The 17416-nt window shown below is 41.0% G+C and overlaps 1 protein-coding gene across 5 annotated transcripts in view; it reads left to right on the plus strand.

Annotated features, from left to right (window-relative positions):
• Positions 1–17416, plus strand: part of NCOA7 (nuclear receptor coactivator 7) — an 88956-nt gene that overhangs the window by 56296 nt on the left and 15244 nt on the right. For 3 of the 5 annotated variants that reach the window (XM_072855787.1, XM_072855786.1, XM_072855788.1), the window contains 7 exons: positions 6391–6470; positions 7329–7436; positions 8852–8953; positions 10002–10127; positions 12421–12605; positions 14039–15105; positions 16569–16737. In XM_072855787.1, coding sequence (XP_072711888.1) covers positions 6391–6470; positions 7329–7436; positions 8852–8953; positions 10002–10127; positions 12421–12605; positions 14039–15105; positions 16569–16737 — 1837 coding nt within the window. The remainder of the gene's footprint in view (positions 1–6390; positions 6471–7328; positions 7437–8851; positions 8954–10001; positions 10128–12420; positions 12606–14038; positions 15106–16568; positions 16738–17416) is intronic. The other 2 variants (XM_072855790.1, XM_072855789.1) reach the window with 2 other exon arrangements.

Consider the following 17416-nt stretch of genomic DNA (forward strand, 5'->3'; position numbering starts at 1 on the left):
ATTGATCAGGGAATTGCTATTCTCCTATGGCAGGAGAAGTTTCACTAATGAAGGAGCACAAGTGTGGTCGTGATGAGTGACAGCTGCCTTTTTGTTTCAAGTGACTTCAGCAGTAGTGAAGGAGGAAGCCAAAAGAATATGATTCAATAGAGGAAAAATATGCAGAAGTAAAGGTGAGGGCTTGGCAGGAGGCTGTGGGAAAAGTGGGAGGCAGAACAGAAAAACACACCTGAGATGGTGGGATGTTGTGGGAGGTTTTTTGTTTCGTGGGGTTTTTTGTTGGTGTTTTTTTTGTGGGTTTTTGTTGGGTTTTTTTCCCCTCCTCTTTTAACATGATAGCACTCCACTACCCAAATCTGAGCAGGGAATGTTTTTGTCTAACTTGCTGCCTTTTCCTCAGGGAGATAGGTCTGATCAGATGGCCAAAAAACTTTTTTATGGATGTGCACCCCAGCTGCTGCAGCTGCAGCAGGCTAAGGGAGGGAACGGGGCTAGGATAATGTCTCTTCCTGGAAGGCTGCTGCGGCCTCTGGGAAGTACTGGGATGTCAGAGTGTGTGGAGGGTGTCCCAAAACAGGGATCCGGCCCTTGTGGTGGTGGGGTTCACTCGTGCTTGACAGAAGCTGAAAGAAAGACTTTTTATTTAAAAGTAATAATTTTAATGTGAACGCTGTTCTGTTCACTTTGAGAGCCATGAGAAGAGCCAGAAAGGTGCTTGTGGAGACATGATTAAATCATCCTATACTCAACTCTGCACATAACAGCATTGCTGAAAGTTATTAAAATGTTAGCCTAGAAAGTAGAAATGGAAAAAATTGTTCAGATAAAGTGATTTGCCTTTCTCCTTCCTCCTCAACCACTCCAAGCAGGACTTTCATATTCTTGAGGTCTCTGTGTCTCTCTAGAATGACTTAAGTGATACTTATTGTACTCCATCTCTGTCAAGATAGTTGGTATCAGGCCTTATTCATAGATAAGGGAACTACCCCAGGAAGCCTTGTTTGCTTAATTTCTTATCAGTACTTGATTAGGTGATAACTGTTCTCCCCTGAATTTATTGTGTTTCAGATTCTTGTAAGCTACTTTCAGGTTTTCACTCCTTGGTCCTGGTGCTTGGCTAGATTGTAGTAATACAGGTTTTTTTTCTTCTAACAAATCTGTCATAGAGATGTAAGACTGGAATTTCCTAAAACAGCAGTGATGTACTCAGCGATGTGGAAAAATATGACTAGTATCTTACAGTTTTAAGGAAACCCTCATTATGTCATTGCACAGATTAATGGTTTTTTTGCATCTCAAAATCTGTATTTGGTTTTCCTTCCTCCATCTCAAAAAGGATACAGTAGGAGAAGAAAAACTAATGAAAAGGACAGCCTGTGTGATCAGAGAAATAGTATGCTAGTATTAGTCAAGCTGAAAAAGTGAAGTAACTAAGAGAAGATGTTGGAAATCTGTGACATTGTGAATGGTATGCAGAAGGTGAATAAGGAATATTTATTTGTTCACCCTTAAAATAACATTAATTAGGATGCTTAGTGAAATTAATCGAGTATGAAGTACAAGAATGGAAGTACTACTTTATGTAGCACATCATGCATCATGGTACTGTGGGGTTCACTGGCATAGGACCGCTGTGGAGGTCTTGAAGGGACTGGGCAGTTTAGTGGATGCTGCTCCTCTACCCTGGGAAATCCATGATTTCTAGAAGCCAAGAGGGCTAGTCAGGGGAAAGATTTCTCTATTTACATGCCACCTAAGTGTTTGGTAAGACAGAGATTAATGAGTAAAATGGACTTTTGGTCCAAGTATGCCATTGCCTCTATTCTCTCAGGCTACTGAGTTTGTTTACCTGGTGTGGGAAGTGGTCAGTCCTTTGGCCCCTTGTTTACTTCAGCATTCCTGCTAGTGTTACCAGACGTCAGCCTAACTGATGGCTCGGGAGCTGTTGCGCAGATTCAGCTGTCTCTGCCAGCACTGCGAAACCTTGCTCTGATTTCGTCCGGCAGCAGATTAGTCCGTAACATTGGTGTTGATGGTGGTGTCTTGCAGTGGCACATCGTATGTCAGTGTGCGCAGCCCGGGATTCTGTTGATGCTTCTTGACCTATTCGATCTACTTATACAGCTATTTACATAGTTGCAGAGGTGTAACTCTCCTATCACGTGTCAAGGTCTTTTGGATGATAAACTGATAGACCTCTTTGTCATACTCCTTCAATAGTTGCTTTCCAAATTGTTCCTAGGTAGCTCTTTTTTGTAAGGTTTCCCATAGCATTGCAAAATGAAATATGAACAGTCTGATCGGAAACTGAATTAGGTATAAATATATCAATACAGGCAGAAAAATTTCTGTTCTAGACCTGTCTGTTTTCAGTAGGCCTGTATTTTCTTGCCTGTTCTCACTTGGCATTCTTCTTCTCATTGCTCATTAATTTTACTATTTTTACATAATTATTATTTTACATATTTCCTGAAATCACAGAGAGGTTCAGTCCACCCACTCCACCCTTTTCCTAAAAATGCAGTGTGATCAGATTTGCATTAACACCTAGTCAGTTCTCATGGTTGTACGATCCCATCTTCAGTGTACGTGCAGTGCAGGAAAACTTGGGAGGCGGAACTGTGAATCACTTCACCACTAAGCAAATGTCCAAGTTCAAAAAGTAGCCAGTGGCTTTTATTTTAAAGCCTGTGGAGAGGTGCAGCTCTTCCATCTAGTTCTGTCTGAAAGAAATGTGGTTACCGAGGTCTCCATCATGTCTGCGTGTGCTCTGGGTGTCTTTGGGACTACTACTGTAGTTAGCTGCCTTCAGATCATGTTAGAAAACATTTGGCTTCCTGAAGGAGAAATGAAAGAGGATAAAGGAACTGGAGAAATAGTATATTGTGGTGTTTTCCTTACTTTGCCAGGCTTTCCACCCCCTCCACTGTAAGTATTCATGCAGAGCATAATTTGTGACCTTGGCCTCGCTACGTGTACAGTAAGTGGGGTTAGCAGTACCTGTCAGATTTAACGGATTCATTGGAATTTTTTCCTCTGAAGGTCTGAATTTTTTAATTTACGATTTTAAAGCTTTATATACACAATTAAAAATACAGGCTAGTTAAGACTTTCCACTATTCAAAGTAATACTATGTAGTTTGTAACTGTGAAAGCCTGCCAAGTTGTCATGCTCAGTGTAAGGATGGTGTCCAGAACCCCTTGTTGGTGGGATTTAAAAAAAAAAAAGGGGGGGGGGGGGGGGGAAGAAAAAATTATCCAAACCAGGTGTGTCAGATTTTGGTTTCAGAAGACAGGTGGGTTCACAGACTATGACTGCTTCTTTTGGCCTGTAGCTAAACAGGCTATGCAACATATGTATTCTTGCATGTAGATGCAAAAGAAAAGCAAGCCGTCTAATTGGGCTTATTTAGGATTTATTAACCTTTATTCCTTTATTGGCAAAAGGAGGACTGTATTATGTTTAGTCTAAACTCAGCTTGTCTTTTGCACATTTTTTCTTGTCTGTACAGTTTTGGGTTTTCAACTATGTGTGAGTATCTAGCTCACTATTCTCTATTGCACCATGGTTGTGTTGGAGATCCTACTAAAACAGACCCACAGTCCTGTCAGCCAAGAACTAGAGTGTATTGTATATCTCCTTGCAACACAGTATTTCAGGTTATAACTTTTCACTGGATAGTATTTTTTTATCTCCAAACTTACGCAGCTAATGCAACTAGGAGGACCTGAAAAATACAGTGTATTTTACATGGGGAGAGAAAGGTGTGAGGGAGAGGAACATCCCCTCCCAGGTAGGAAGCTGTAGAGGAGAAAGTTATCTGTATTGCTAGAGATTTTGTGGTCTTGTACCACGGTGGCATAGTGATTGCTGCCATGGTCAGCTCTCAGTCACCATCCCACCCTCCAAAGACAAAGCTTTGGAATGAAAATGTTTAGCTAATACCAAACATCATAAGCTAGGCAGAGAAACTGCTTTTATTGCATATTGTTATTCCTCCTATCCACACACAGACTTCAACTTTTTCACGTTCAGCAGGTACAACATCTCTCCCTCTCTCTACATCTCTCTGGGCTACTTCATTTTTATCCCCCACCCCACCCCAAGGTCTTACTGATGCACGTCTAGTTAGTATGAAATAATAGTTCTTAACTGTTTCCTACTCTGTGCGCTGGTTCAGAGCTAAGCAAGAGTTAATATATCTGAAAACTTGTCTACTTTTTCCAGCTAGACCAAATTATTTACTAGAAGATGAAGTCTACCTATAAACCTTTCTTGTCTCTCTCCAGGGATAGGTCCCAGGCAGCTTAGGTAGTTTGCCTGCATGGATGTGATACATAGTTCTAGTTATCCTGGAGCAATTGAACTGTTATCTCCTGAGTAGCACAAAATAGTGTGAACTCACTTATTGTTAGTTGGGGGAGTTTCTTCAGGCAGGATTATGTCCATATCAGCAGTTGTACATAAATAATGGATTAAGGAAACATCCACTATTTGCCACTTCTTTGTCTGTCATATTGGCATTGTGAGAAGCACAATGGCTTAATGGTTTAATACTGTGCTCTGCTAATGTTGTCATTACCTGTTTTCCCATCCTTCGCCATAGGCTGCTTTGACTTTGATCAGAGGAGGATAGTGTGACAATGGTGGAAATACAAATGGTCAGAAAAAGGCAGCAAGAATGCCAATTTTAAAAGTTTTACTGTGGGTCTCCAGTCTCAGAGATGAAATATCTGAGATCATTGAGTGATGCTCTGTTCCAAAATGCTATCAGGGAAAAGCCAGCATCGTCCTGATCTCCCTCTTCCTACCTCTGTCCTTCACGCCACTCTTAGAATCCACACATACTTAAACTGTGTGCGTTTAGTCCCTGCACACTTTCTACCTCTATTACATTGTGGGAAAAATGTCTTCGCTATTTGTTATATCGCTAACCATGGTGCTTCTCATGACTGCATCCCTGGCAGGTAGTGGGTGGGCTACGCCTGCAGTAACGCCTGGATGTATGTTCATCTGCGTGCACCAGGCTGGGCTCTTGTGTGTCTCTGTTGACTGAAGGAGACGGTCTCTGACCGTGTAGTCTCTGGAAGATGCTGAGGCAGCCCCCAGCATTAATCTCGCTGTGGAAATGGGCTGGCAGAAGGGTCAGGTGCAGCACGCTTCTGAGCCCCTCCTTTCTTCTTGTGTACGTTACAGTGAGTCAGGTGAGTCCTTGCCCTTCTTTTTACTCTCTGCCTCTTGCTCTCTGGAAATAGCAAAGGTTGCAGCAAAGCCTGAATACGAGCCAGAAGCCCTGTGCTGCCATTCCCTGTCCTTTCCTCCCTGACCTTCTTCCGGAGCTGCCGGCTTGGACCGTGGGAACAGACACCCCAGGAGTGCAGCGTCTCCCTGCTCCTGGTCCTGGCTGCTGGCTTTGCTGGGCCCAGCCCTGCTTTGCCTTCTCGCCTCTCCCTGTCTCGGCCAGGCTGCAGCACCCTGCCGGAGGCAGCAGGACCTTTCCGAGGGGCTGGGGGCGAGCAGGCTGGGCGAGCGGGGCAGCCATGCATGGCCTCTCTGCGCCCCGGCCCCTCTCCTGGAGCTGGGGCTGCGTGCCGCCCGCATTCCCCCCAGGTATGTAGGTCTGGGCTTGGTGTGCAGACGGTGAGCCCTCAGTGCCGGTGTCGCTTTCAGGGAGCTGGGGTTGGCTGGGCAGCAGGTGTCTTCCCTGATCCTCAACTTTGCCTACCCTCTGCTGTAGTAAGAATTGGAAATAACTACCTGCTGACACTCCTGAGAGCTCACGTGTGCCTTTCAGGTCTTGCAAGGGTTTCTGCAGGTGCAATGAGTTTTGCGTACTGTAGCTGATGGAAAATGTCTTCTGAACAAGCTTTATGCTTTCTGATACTCGACTGTATACTGTATGCATGCACATTTTGCAGGACTCTTAACATACTTTTACCTTCAGAGTTTAAAATAGTCTTTAAATATGATGTACTGGTGGTGAAGTGGTGATTAACCAGTATTTGTGGTGGTCATACTGATGCAGTATCAGTGCGTACGTTCATTTGCTAGTTTCTGCTTCAGTCTTGATGGCAGCTCATCACAAAAAGTACTTGTAGCCAACAGCTGAATGGTGTAGGAATCATGGAGAAAAACATGGGAGTAGTTCTGTATTGAGATAATATCATGTATACATTACTTTTGATTCCTGAACAATTACTAAACCTGCTGCACTTGGTGAAGTTTTGCTTGCCTTGCAATGCAATTTTAAGGCCTAATAGATATTTTTGATGTGCCCTCTTGTTCCTGTTCACAGCTGCAATTTGAACATCTTGTAGATCTCTTTCAAAACATGTTGACAGGCAAACATCTTGAAAATCAATTACTTGAATATTTTTTTTTCTCTTTAGATGACAATCAAAACAAAACCAATGAAAAGAAAGAGAAAAAAATGGTTTCTCAGAAACCCCATGGTACCATAGAATATACTGTAAGTATTGGTGTGTGCTTTGTTCATGTCTGCTTTTTGAAAGTGGAGTTGTTGAGGTTGAGAGGGAGCCAGTGGCACAAAACTGAAAGCACTAAGTGAATACCAGCTGCAGTTTGTACCTGTATCAATAGGGATTGCTCCAAATATCATTGTGTGGGAAGAGCTAGGCTCACATCCTGAAGCACTGTTCAACCCAGGCCCTCTGCCTCTTCTCACAGCTGCCAGTGCTATTTTTACTTCAGCACCATGGCTCTTTAGTAGAGTAATCGGTTTTGTTATTCTGAAAAATACTTCCATTCCACAATGTTGCTTAGGTCATCAAGTGGTTGTCCTGTGCTTGGCCCTGAGATGACGCGAGACCTTTTTAGGCTGGAGCAGGGTGGCAGTGTGCTGCTGGTGGCTCACAGGACTGGCTCTGCCCAGAAAGTCTGTGTGTGAGCCAGCTAGGTCCCTGAACCCCAGCCTGCATCACACAGAGTGACTGTGGAAGGCAAGCGTCCCAGCTGGGAACAGCACAAATGCCTGAACGTGCTGCGACTGCTGAAGTTGTAATGAACTTTCCAGTGTTTGTCCTTTCCCCACTTGCCAGGCCAGTTCTAAATAAGGTGGTGCTGCTTTAAAGTTTTATGAGAAAAGGAGAGGGACATCTGTAACTCCTCTCCATTTTGTCTACTGTATAGTATGAGAGAATATTTTTTTTCTTTTTATTGATACTGGCTTATCACGTAAGCTATTAAACAGAGGGTGTGTTGAGATCATCAAATCTGTTCCCCGCAAACAGTCTGTTAGATGGTTTTAGTTCAGCTGGTGTGCTGAATGTGTTCACTATGGTATCTTAAGCTTCAACTCTTTCTTCAGGCTGGAAATCAGGACACCATAAACAGCATAGCATTAAAGTTTAACATCACCCCAAACAAGCTTGTGGAGCTCAATAAGCTTTTCACGCAGACGATTGTGCCAGGCCAGGTAAACCTTTTATGTTTTTTTTTTATACCTGAAACCTGATTATTTGCTATGTATTTAAAAGCTTTTTACTGCTTTCACATATCTTTTAGGTACTTGTATCCAAGGGTAATGAACAGTAATTTAAATCCCTCAAAGGGGAACTCTCTAGATCATTACCTGGAGTTGGGGGGTGGGGGGAAAGCTTTGTAATTGCCATATCTGACTTCTGTTATTTATTTGCTGTCACTAAAACTTAAAGATGACCGAAGCTCAAGAGGGTAATGTGGCTGTTGCAAGAGAGTCGAATTCCTGGAAAGCCTAGATAAATGCTATATATAATACATTAAAGAATTACTGTGTTAGATACAGTAATTGAAATGGCTCTTGCCATTATGTTGGGGATGAGTCAGTCTCCTGTAAGATGAGAAATAAATGGAGATAGACTGTTTTTGGGAGAGTCACGTAATGGAAATGCAAATGTAAAGACTAACACCTGGTTCATGAAGAGCAGATCTCTACTTCTGCTTCAGGGACATGAAGAGATTGAAGTGTCCTGATTTGTAGATGGGGAAACTGAGGCACAAAGAGATGGCGTGACTTGCCTAAGAATACCTAGCAGGCAAAAGCTGGGATAAGGAAAATGGTTTTGTTTTTCTGAACATTTTTAGTTTAAAACTGAACTATGAACATTTTTTAAACTTTAGAAGTATCTTTCTTTGCTCTGACACTTGCAACAAATGACTCTGTGTTTTTTATTTGGGGTGGAGGTCCAAAGCTGTACTGCAATTTTAGTACTGCTGTACTAAAAATCTGGGGTGTTCACTGTGAGGGAATGTGAAAATTCAAACAAAGCATTATATTTTCATATACACTTGTATTAGTAAGGGGTTTTTTTCTTTTAAATGTAGTACATGATGCTAAAATGCTGGTTCATATAAAGAATGTTTTCTTAAATTTGGAGATGCAAGTATATTTTTTGAAACAGACAACTTATAGTAAAGTGCTGTAAACTTCTAGCACTAAAAATCCCCCATCTTCAGCAATAGCCTTCTCTTTGGACCAGAGTTTGCTGTTACAAGTTAATAACTGTTAATAGTTGTTTTACAGTTACTTGTTTTATAGTTGTGATAGTTGCAAGCCAGCCTGGGATTGTAACTTTGGGGGGAAAAAAGGAGGTTCTCATTCTGTGGAAGATGTTTTATTTTCTTGCCTGTGCTGCAAAACCAAATGTAGAGCTAGATCCTGTAATTAATTAGACCTGCATGTGCCCTGCCATCTCCACCTGTGAAGGACTGTAGAATAAATAGTTGTTAAGGAATGCATTGCAATCACGAGTGATCAATATTGGGTTGTCTTTCTAGTAGAACATAGTATTTATAGTGAATAACTTTTGGAAGCTTGTGTCTTACTGTTTTGACATATGTGTTTATATTTAGATTCTCTTTGTGCCAGAAACAAGTGCTGCGAGGCTGTCTTCTTTCAGTCCTGGTGCTCCTGTTTCTCCTTCATCATCAGATGCTGAATATGATAAACTCCCTGTAAGTCAAACATTGGTTCTGTGGTCTTAAACTCACAAAATAATTTCTGATTCAGAAGTTGAGATTCAAGGCTGTGTAAATAGCAGCTTTTGAGGCTACAGTTCAGATCTTGCATGTAGTGTATTGAGTAACTAATTACAATTTGCTGTACTACAAAATTTACCATCTCTTTAAAATATTCCAAATTAAGGGAATTCTGTCTGAGCATAGAAACCCAGTATGAGTTCAGTTGGGCCCAGAGTCTATCAAAACAATTGAAAATCGTGTAGTGTGTAGTTTTTAAATAATAGAAAGTTAAATATGAAGAATTATTTAGTGTTTCACCCTGGGGATTTCTATGCTGCTCTGCAGTCCAGAGCCTTGATCTTGCATTGGGGTCCTTGAGCATGGAGGCTGTTAAGTTTAATCTGAGCAGTCAGTTTCTTTCTAGTTAAGCATATTATGGTGGTACCCAAATACAGACTTGTCTTACATAGACAAGACTGCTGGATTTAATATTTGTGAAAGGCCTTGGCATAGCTAATCTTTCATTTTCCTTAGAAGAGTGATTGGCTATGATGACTTTAGATAGTAGTTTTGGGGAGTTTAGCTGTCCACCTGCTGATGTTAAAGCAATTAGATATTTCAAATCCATAACTAATGAAAAGGAAAGTGGAGAGAAGCCTGGAGTGAATAGCTGTGTTTAACCTTAGTCTTACACCTCTGTGCCACCTGCATGGGGAACCACACCAGTGCATTGTGCGCATGGTGGTGAGGTGGCATGACTGGCCCTCTCTTAATGAGTACCTCATTGAAATTTGGTGAGCTGACTTGCCTTGGCATTTTTTAATTTCTTGCCTGTTATTTGAGTGGAGGTTTTTGTAATGTACGAGGTTTTTCTTCCATACAGGATACTGCGGGAAGTGTGCATACATACATACATGACCACCACTTGTCTTCCTTAAGCAAAAGGAAAATAGTTGGTTGAACCTGGCCTTTTAGTTGCCTAAAATCTAAAAGTATATGATTCTGGTCCTGTTGCTCCGCACTGAACTCTTTCTGTTTTAAGGATGCTGATATGGCAAGAAAGGCCTTCAAACCAGTTGAGAGAGTCCTGTCCTCTACTTCAGAAGAGGATGAGCCTGTGGTTGTCAAATTTTTAAAAATGAATTGTCGTTACTTCACAGATGGTAAGGTAGGTGGAACCTGGCTTTTGGGCATTGTTTGAGATTCTTTAAAAGCAAAATCTGTTTGGATAAGTGAGAGATGAATACTGGGGGAGTCAAATGTGCTCCACGTGTGTAAAGAACGTAAATGTTATGGTGGCTTTATCTATCACTGCTGTGTTTATTGGTACCGTGGTAATATGCTGTATCATTTTGTTCTTTCCATTGTTTAATCGGTTATGATAATTGCTTTCTGAAAGAATAGCTCTTCTACCCATCTTCATTCCCTTACCATGTCTTACCAGAATTATCTGTTTAAGAGTGTATTGCTAGATCCACAGAGAAGACTGCACTTTAGAGTTATGACGTGTCAGGATTAGTTGTCCAGTTCCATCAAATTGTGCAACAGCTTTATAAAATGAGCACATGCCTATCTATTTCATTTATGACTTTAAGCTAAATTTTAACTGTTTCCAGAGCAGTGTTTCCAAATATGTCCATATTGCTTCTGCATTTGCTAATGAGTGTCGTGCAAACCCTAATAAAAAGATAAATATTGCATGATACAACCTTTTCTTTATTTTTCTTGCAAGCGTTCTTGTAATATACATGTTCCCACTGGGACTGCCACCCTAAATTTTACAGCAGCTGTTTTCGAAGCAAAGGAACAAAGCTTGGGCAGTATTTTAACCCTCTTTTCTTCTCAGGGTTGCAAGACACTGTCTTCTTGAACTGTCTACTTTGATATATTACTCTTGTTGACTCTGGTTTCAGTTAGGTGTCTGCATGTTTGGGTTTTCAAGTTCTCTGGAATTTATAACACTGGAGATGCTAACCATTGTAGTTTAAACATTTTTCTCTTAATCCTGACTTTTGTAAGATGGATGTGTTTGCACCTACAGTTGTTGGCTTCTTTTCACATCGAGTGGATGTAGACTGTATTTAACAACTCTGCAATATTTCAGTCTGTTATTTTGTAGAAAGTAATAGAGGGCTACTTGGTGTCTCGCATATAAATTAGGGCAGTACTGTCGCTTTGTTAGGTGATGCTTGCTAGGTGCAGAGGATATAGATTGCCAATTTTATGGCTGCAGGACTGAAAAAGTAATTTGCAGTCAGAACAATCAAAAGTGGGACAGCTTATTTGCCAGTGTAGCTAAAATCCCTTGTTGCCTTGCTTCCTGCAGTGGCTGGGTAGGAAGTACAGCCTACTGATGTATTGCTCTTCTGGCTAAATAGTTACATACCTGTGGGAGAAGCCTCTGCACTTGATTTTGATTCTTTCATCCAAACAGAAAGCAGGCACGTGTATGTGAGTCATACAGGCACAGCAAATGGGAAACACATGCAGACTTCGCTTTACAAAGGAGCAGGCACATATGTACTCACTTGCCAGTGCCAAGCCATCAGCTTAGCATCTCCCAGATTTGAAAAAAAACAAACCAAGCTTGTGGTCATTTACCTGCCTTTGTTAGCCTTACTTGGCTTGCCTTGCAGATGACCTTGCATAATTAATAGCATCTACAGTGTAGGTCATCCCTGTTGATCTGTGGCTCCTATTTCTCAGATGTCATGATTTACGCACATCTTCTGAGTTGGTATGGTGAATTTTGTAGCTCGTCTGGAAGAGAGGGTGCAGGAGCAAGACATTGGAAATCTCCTTTTTAAACCTTGAAAAATGGTCAGTCACCATAGGCTGAATGCTGAATAATGGCTGATGCAGCCTCTTATCAAATCCATGGCTAGAGCACGTTTTGAAGAATTAAATGTCTTCTACAGCAAAATATGCTTGGATCAGTGGTAGAAGCTGCTTCTAGATCAAGGAGAAACTGTTTTGTGTCAGGTCCCTATATAGAGAAGCTTTTTGCCTGTACCTCTGGGAGAGTAGATCAAGGGGAACTGTAATGTAGCTTAGCAGAGTAACCTTGACATTTCCATGAGTAAGACTGCCTTCAGGCATACTGGTGGCTGCATCTAGAATAAAATGGTACTTTTTTAAATCCACTAACCTATTTTGTCTGAGATTGATTAGCAATCTGCAGTTTTAGCTTGTAGCTGCCAGCACTGAAAGTTGAATAGTTTAGATGTTTTTCCTTATCAGCCAGGAACTTGGGTGTCACTAAGCAATCTTTTCCTTTACTCTCCTTACAATGTCTGACTTGATGCAATTGGGAACCAAAATATTTTGTTAGCAAACATTGCATGACGGGGTATAAAGAGGCAGGAGAGAGGGTTTTCTTTTTAGGATAGTAGCCTAAAATCCAATACCAAATGATAAGTGAATTGCATGTGCTGTGCTGACTCTTCCTTCTCCTATTTTAGGGCGTAGTTGGAGGAGTCATGATAGTAACGCCAAACAACATCATGTTTGACCCACATAAGTCTGATCCTCTGGTAATTGAGAATGGCTGTGAAGAATATGGGCTCATCTGCCCCATGGAGGAGGTTGTCTCAATAGCTCTCTACAATGACATCTCTCACATGAAGATTAAAGATGCATTGCCATCGTAAGGAGTGTTCTTCTCTGAACTTACGTTTACAGATTTTCAGTAAGGGTCATGGAAAAGTGGAAGGGAAGAGTTTTAATGCAGCAGAATAAAACAAATCAAGGAAGGAAAGTGCCAGCAAAGGAGTGATTCCCTTGTATTCTTCTATTGTTCTTCCGTTTTCTTTTTAGAACACTTCAGTGGCAGTACAGAGAAATGGGTCATGAATATGAGAACCAAAATGCAAAGGAGACCAGTAGAAAACAGTAATTAAAAGCATTGGTGGCATGCCATTGGTTGGGCTCTTGCACTGACCCATCTCTGGGGTTATTTCAGTGGAAGTGAAGAGAGTTAGATTTGGACCATTTGTTGTGTTACCAGGACTGTTCTGAGAGGAGTATTTAAAACTTTTGAAGATAACAGCACCTTAACTGCCATCTTCAGTACTTACAGAAATGCCAGTCCGTGGAATACTTCCACTTCAGAACAAGAAATACATTGATAGTTCGCATTTATAATACGTAATAGACTTTCTGGGGTAGGCTACTTTAATTTATGCGTAGCCGAGGCACTGCTTATGTATTTGTTCTAAGCAAGGTTTTGTCCTTATAGGCAGCACCTGTTTGATGAGTGAAATTCATCTACTTCCACCCATTTTCTCATTTCAAGAAAAACTTTCCAGATATTTGTGTTATGCTCATTACTAGAGTGTCTAGTAACTTCTTAGTAACTTTGAAGTGATGAGAATCTTGTATTCTCATTCACCTCAGACTTTTTAGCAGTAAAGAAGAGCTCAAGTTGTATGCTATTAAGTTTTTAAGAATTTTCCATTTTGAGATGTTTTATGATTGTCCTGCTTTAAAAATAAATCTTTGGGGAAGTCTGCATTCGAACAGTACATTTGAGTAATGGAGAAAAATAAAAGGGAAAAAACCCAACTCTGTTGCCAGTTACTGTGTTGCAGTAAACATGTTCAAACAGGGTACGGCTTATCTCCAATTTGCTTTCTTCTCAAAAATACATTTGTACTGTCTAGGGAAGCATGGATGGTTGTAGAGGTTGACTCATTGTCAGGTGTGGGAAATAACAATGTTAAAATGATATGAATGAAGTTCCAGCAGCTAAATACGTCCTGTGTTTTTTTTGGTTACTGAACTTCTGAAAACTTGCACATTCTTATTACATGTGTACCATTTCTTCACCCATATGGCATATTCTGCCAAGTGGTTTACTCATTTTATTTCGGTATTATCCGTTCCGCATTTTTCTTCATTTTCTTTAAAGTCACTTATTCCCACTGATGTATGTTTATTTTGGAGAAAGTAATTTTTCGTTGAGTTTCAGAGCTTAAGTTAAGTTGGTATATTATTTATTTTTTCTTTTCCGTTTTTTTTTTTTTTCTGTTTCCATTTTGCTTTTAACATCCTATGTACATCCATCATTTTCCCTGACAGTGACATACCAAAGGATCTTTGTCCTCTGTACAGGCCAGGAGAATGGGAAGACCTGTCCTCTGAGAAAGATATCAATCCTTTCAGCAAATTCAAATCCCTTAGCAAGGAAAAGAGGCAACAGAATGGGGGTCCATCCATTGCTCCGGGTGCCAAACAGATAAAGCCTTCAGATAAGGAAAAGTCTGCTGATTTTGAAGTTCTTCAGTCATCTGAGAGTACAGGCTCAATCACATCGAAGTCACTGGAGTTTCCCAACAACATCACTGCCACTGAACATTTGGAAAAGTTTGCTGCGGATCCATGTGCCAAGGAGCCTTCTGGGGAAAAAAATGCTTCAGATGTCAAAACCAAAGAAAAATCCCTTTTGGGAGAAGGAGAGGATGACTTCATTGAGCTGGAAAAGATGTCATCTCGTATGGATAGAGGGTTGGACAGGAAAATCTCAGTAATGGAAGGCTTGCTGGCTGACCCCAGGGAGTTGGGGAGAACTAAGGAGCAGGTAACCAAACCCACTACAGAAGTCCAGGAGCACTTGGCAGTTGATTCCTTGGAAAAAAAGGACAGTGTTGAACCTAAAGCTGATTTAGACTTAGAGCTGTGTGAAAAGCAAGATGTTATTCCAGAAGTAAACAAATGTGTCAGTTCCCCGACAGGTAAGGTGGAGACTGCATTGGACGCTAAGAAAGAGCTAGAGAAAGATAAACTTATTGAATTTTACCTCAATAAAGATGGGAATGGGTCTCAGTCATCTGAAGACTTACACAAGGCTGAAATCCAGAAAGGTGAAAACAATAAAGCAATTGGCATAGACCTTACACTTAGCTGTTCAAAGTCCCACGCTAATGAAGTCCATACAGTTAGAAGTATGGAGCTTGATTCCTGCTGTGTTGAAAGGAAAGCACCTTCATTAGAAATCAGCTCAGCAGCAGCAGAGGAAAAGGATCTGAAAGAGTCTCTGGACTCTTCATTAGTACCAGCTATAGACAAGACCTGTCAAGAAACACAGTTAGACAATCAATCAGAAATCAGACTGTGGCTGCTGCAGAAAATTCAAGTGCCAATTGAAGGTAGGTCTCTGGTTATCCTTGTTTCCTCTGAGACTTGGACAGCATTATGACGGTAACCTTTGAATTGATAGCCTTCCGCTCTAAATTTCCTCTTTCTATAATACCTGGTCTTTTTTTTTTTTTTACTCTTGTATATTATATTTTTATATTATCTGCTATATAGAATTAAAAAATACCTTCAAATTCCCTAAGCTTCTAGTCTGATAAGTAGCTTGTGTGCTCTTTCCATATTCAGTTATCACTGTTTACATAATCTTCACCTCTGTTTACTGGCTTTAAGAAGGACAGTGAAATGTCATCCAGTTGCGGTATTGACAGGGACACTTCATGGCCTAGGAATTGTCACTCTGTATTGGTAACTTCTGTTGCTTCAGTGAAGTCTGTCAGTGAGTGTATATCTGATAGTATCCAAAGTAGTAGTGCATTGCTGTAAAGGGGGGTACCAAAGTATTAACACTATTTGCATCTGTCTAGTGTCTTTCATGCTATGGAAACCCTTAAAGAAGTGATAAATAGGAATATATGTAAAGTCTTACTGACTGATCATTTTGTCCTGATTGGTCATTGGGTTATTACAAATAAAATTCAGGCTGTTACTGGAAAACATATAACAAAATGAAATCTCAGTTTAGATAGTGTGTACATATATTACTATTTCTACTACAGCCCAATTCCTCTAAGCACTAGTCCATCCTGGAGCGCTGATGCTCCTCTCTTGGTAGTTTAATGAACCAGTGGACATACCCTTGATTCATATCAGGTGGTGGGGGATGATTAGAGTGGAAGTCTTGACTTTAAAAACAGTTGTTCTTAAAATGATTTTTCCTTTCTTTTGGAAGGGTTTATATCTCGCTAGTTGTATTTGGTGGTGGTTCTCATTGGGAGAGAAAAAAAAAAAAGGCTGTATGTGTACTCTTAAAAGGAATGAGGCAACTTCAGTGCAATTAATAAGCATTTTTTTTGTCACACTAGCAATTTAATGAACTTAAACTGCTCTTATGCTTGACCCCATCTTGTGCAGACAAAAGATGTTTGTACGGCTGTCTGACCATCAGAGTTGAGGAATTTTTTGGGCTTTGTGTGTGTGTGTGTGTGCGCGCAGGGTTACCCTTTGACTGGATGGGTTTCCTGGACCCAGTCAAACACTGTCCCCCTTTACTTGCCTGCTTCATGTTGCAGTTCGCACCCAGCCTGATCATCTTACTGGTTTGTTTCACAGGGCTATTCTGTGAAACACTATACAGGCTGTGATGGAATGGGAATAAATGGCCACAGTTTAGGATGAACAAGGATTTATTAAACCAGTTTTGCTATTGAATGACATGTCAGCTTTAATTCTGTATATGATGCGGTGCCTCTTAGTATTCCTTTGCACCAGATCATTAATCTTTGTGACAGTGTTTTATCAGCTGCAGTATTTGTATTTTCCTGTAAGCAGCCCATTTCTTTTATCTCTCATTCAGATATGCTTCCTTCAAAAGAGGAGAAGAGCAAGACTCCTCCAATGTTTCTGTGCATTAAAGTAGGCAAGCCTATGAGAAAGTCCTTTGCGTCTCAGAGCTCCACCATGTCTCAACAGTACAGTAAAAAGATAAAGCAACCAGAGTACTGGTTTGCTGTTCCTCGGGAAAGGTAAGCTGCAGTGCATAGCACGAAAACATGTTTGTCTCCTATTTTTTCAAATGTGTAGTGCCTTCTAGAGTTGAATCTGACTTTCCCTACGTGGTCCAAGGTGTGAAATGCAGCAAGGATGCTGAGATGAAGAGAGGGATGCCCTCATTCCATTGCATGCCACAGAGATAAAGCAGTGTTTGTTGCTGGTCTAATATGGCTCCCAGTGGGAAGGAAGGAGGGATCAGATGCCACTTGGAAAAGAGGGATATACATGCAGCTAACGTGATAAAAGCACTGGGGGATGATCTGGGTTTTGGCTGTAGCCTAGGGAGTGAGGGAAAGGGGAAAAGGGGAGCAGTGGCAAGAGAGGCAAGGAATGCACTAATGTGCCAGTGCTAAAAAATAGGTATTTCACATGAGCAAAGGGCATGATGTGGAAAAGGGAGACACTCCTAACTGAACGGCCGTGGCTACTTCTGCCTTCAGGCCCATAAAAAAAGTCCCTTCCTTCACGATAAAATCCATTTAAATGTTTTACGTGCCTGTAGGTGTGTATGTATGCATAAATAGTACTGTAGCAAAAAAAAAAAAAAAGTGAAGCCCTGTGATTTTCCACATAAATCACCCAAGAATTTTCACTGGCTGTGAGGAATCAAATCCCTGGTCCTTCTCTTGCTAGAAGGCAGCTAGAATAACT

Source organism: Ciconia boyciana, chromosome 3 (genome assembly GCF_034638445.1).
Source record: "Ciconia boyciana chromosome 3, ASM3463844v1, whole genome shotgun sequence".
Lineage (NCBI taxonomy): Eukaryota > Metazoa > Chordata > Aves > Ciconiiformes > Ciconiidae > Ciconia > Ciconia boyciana.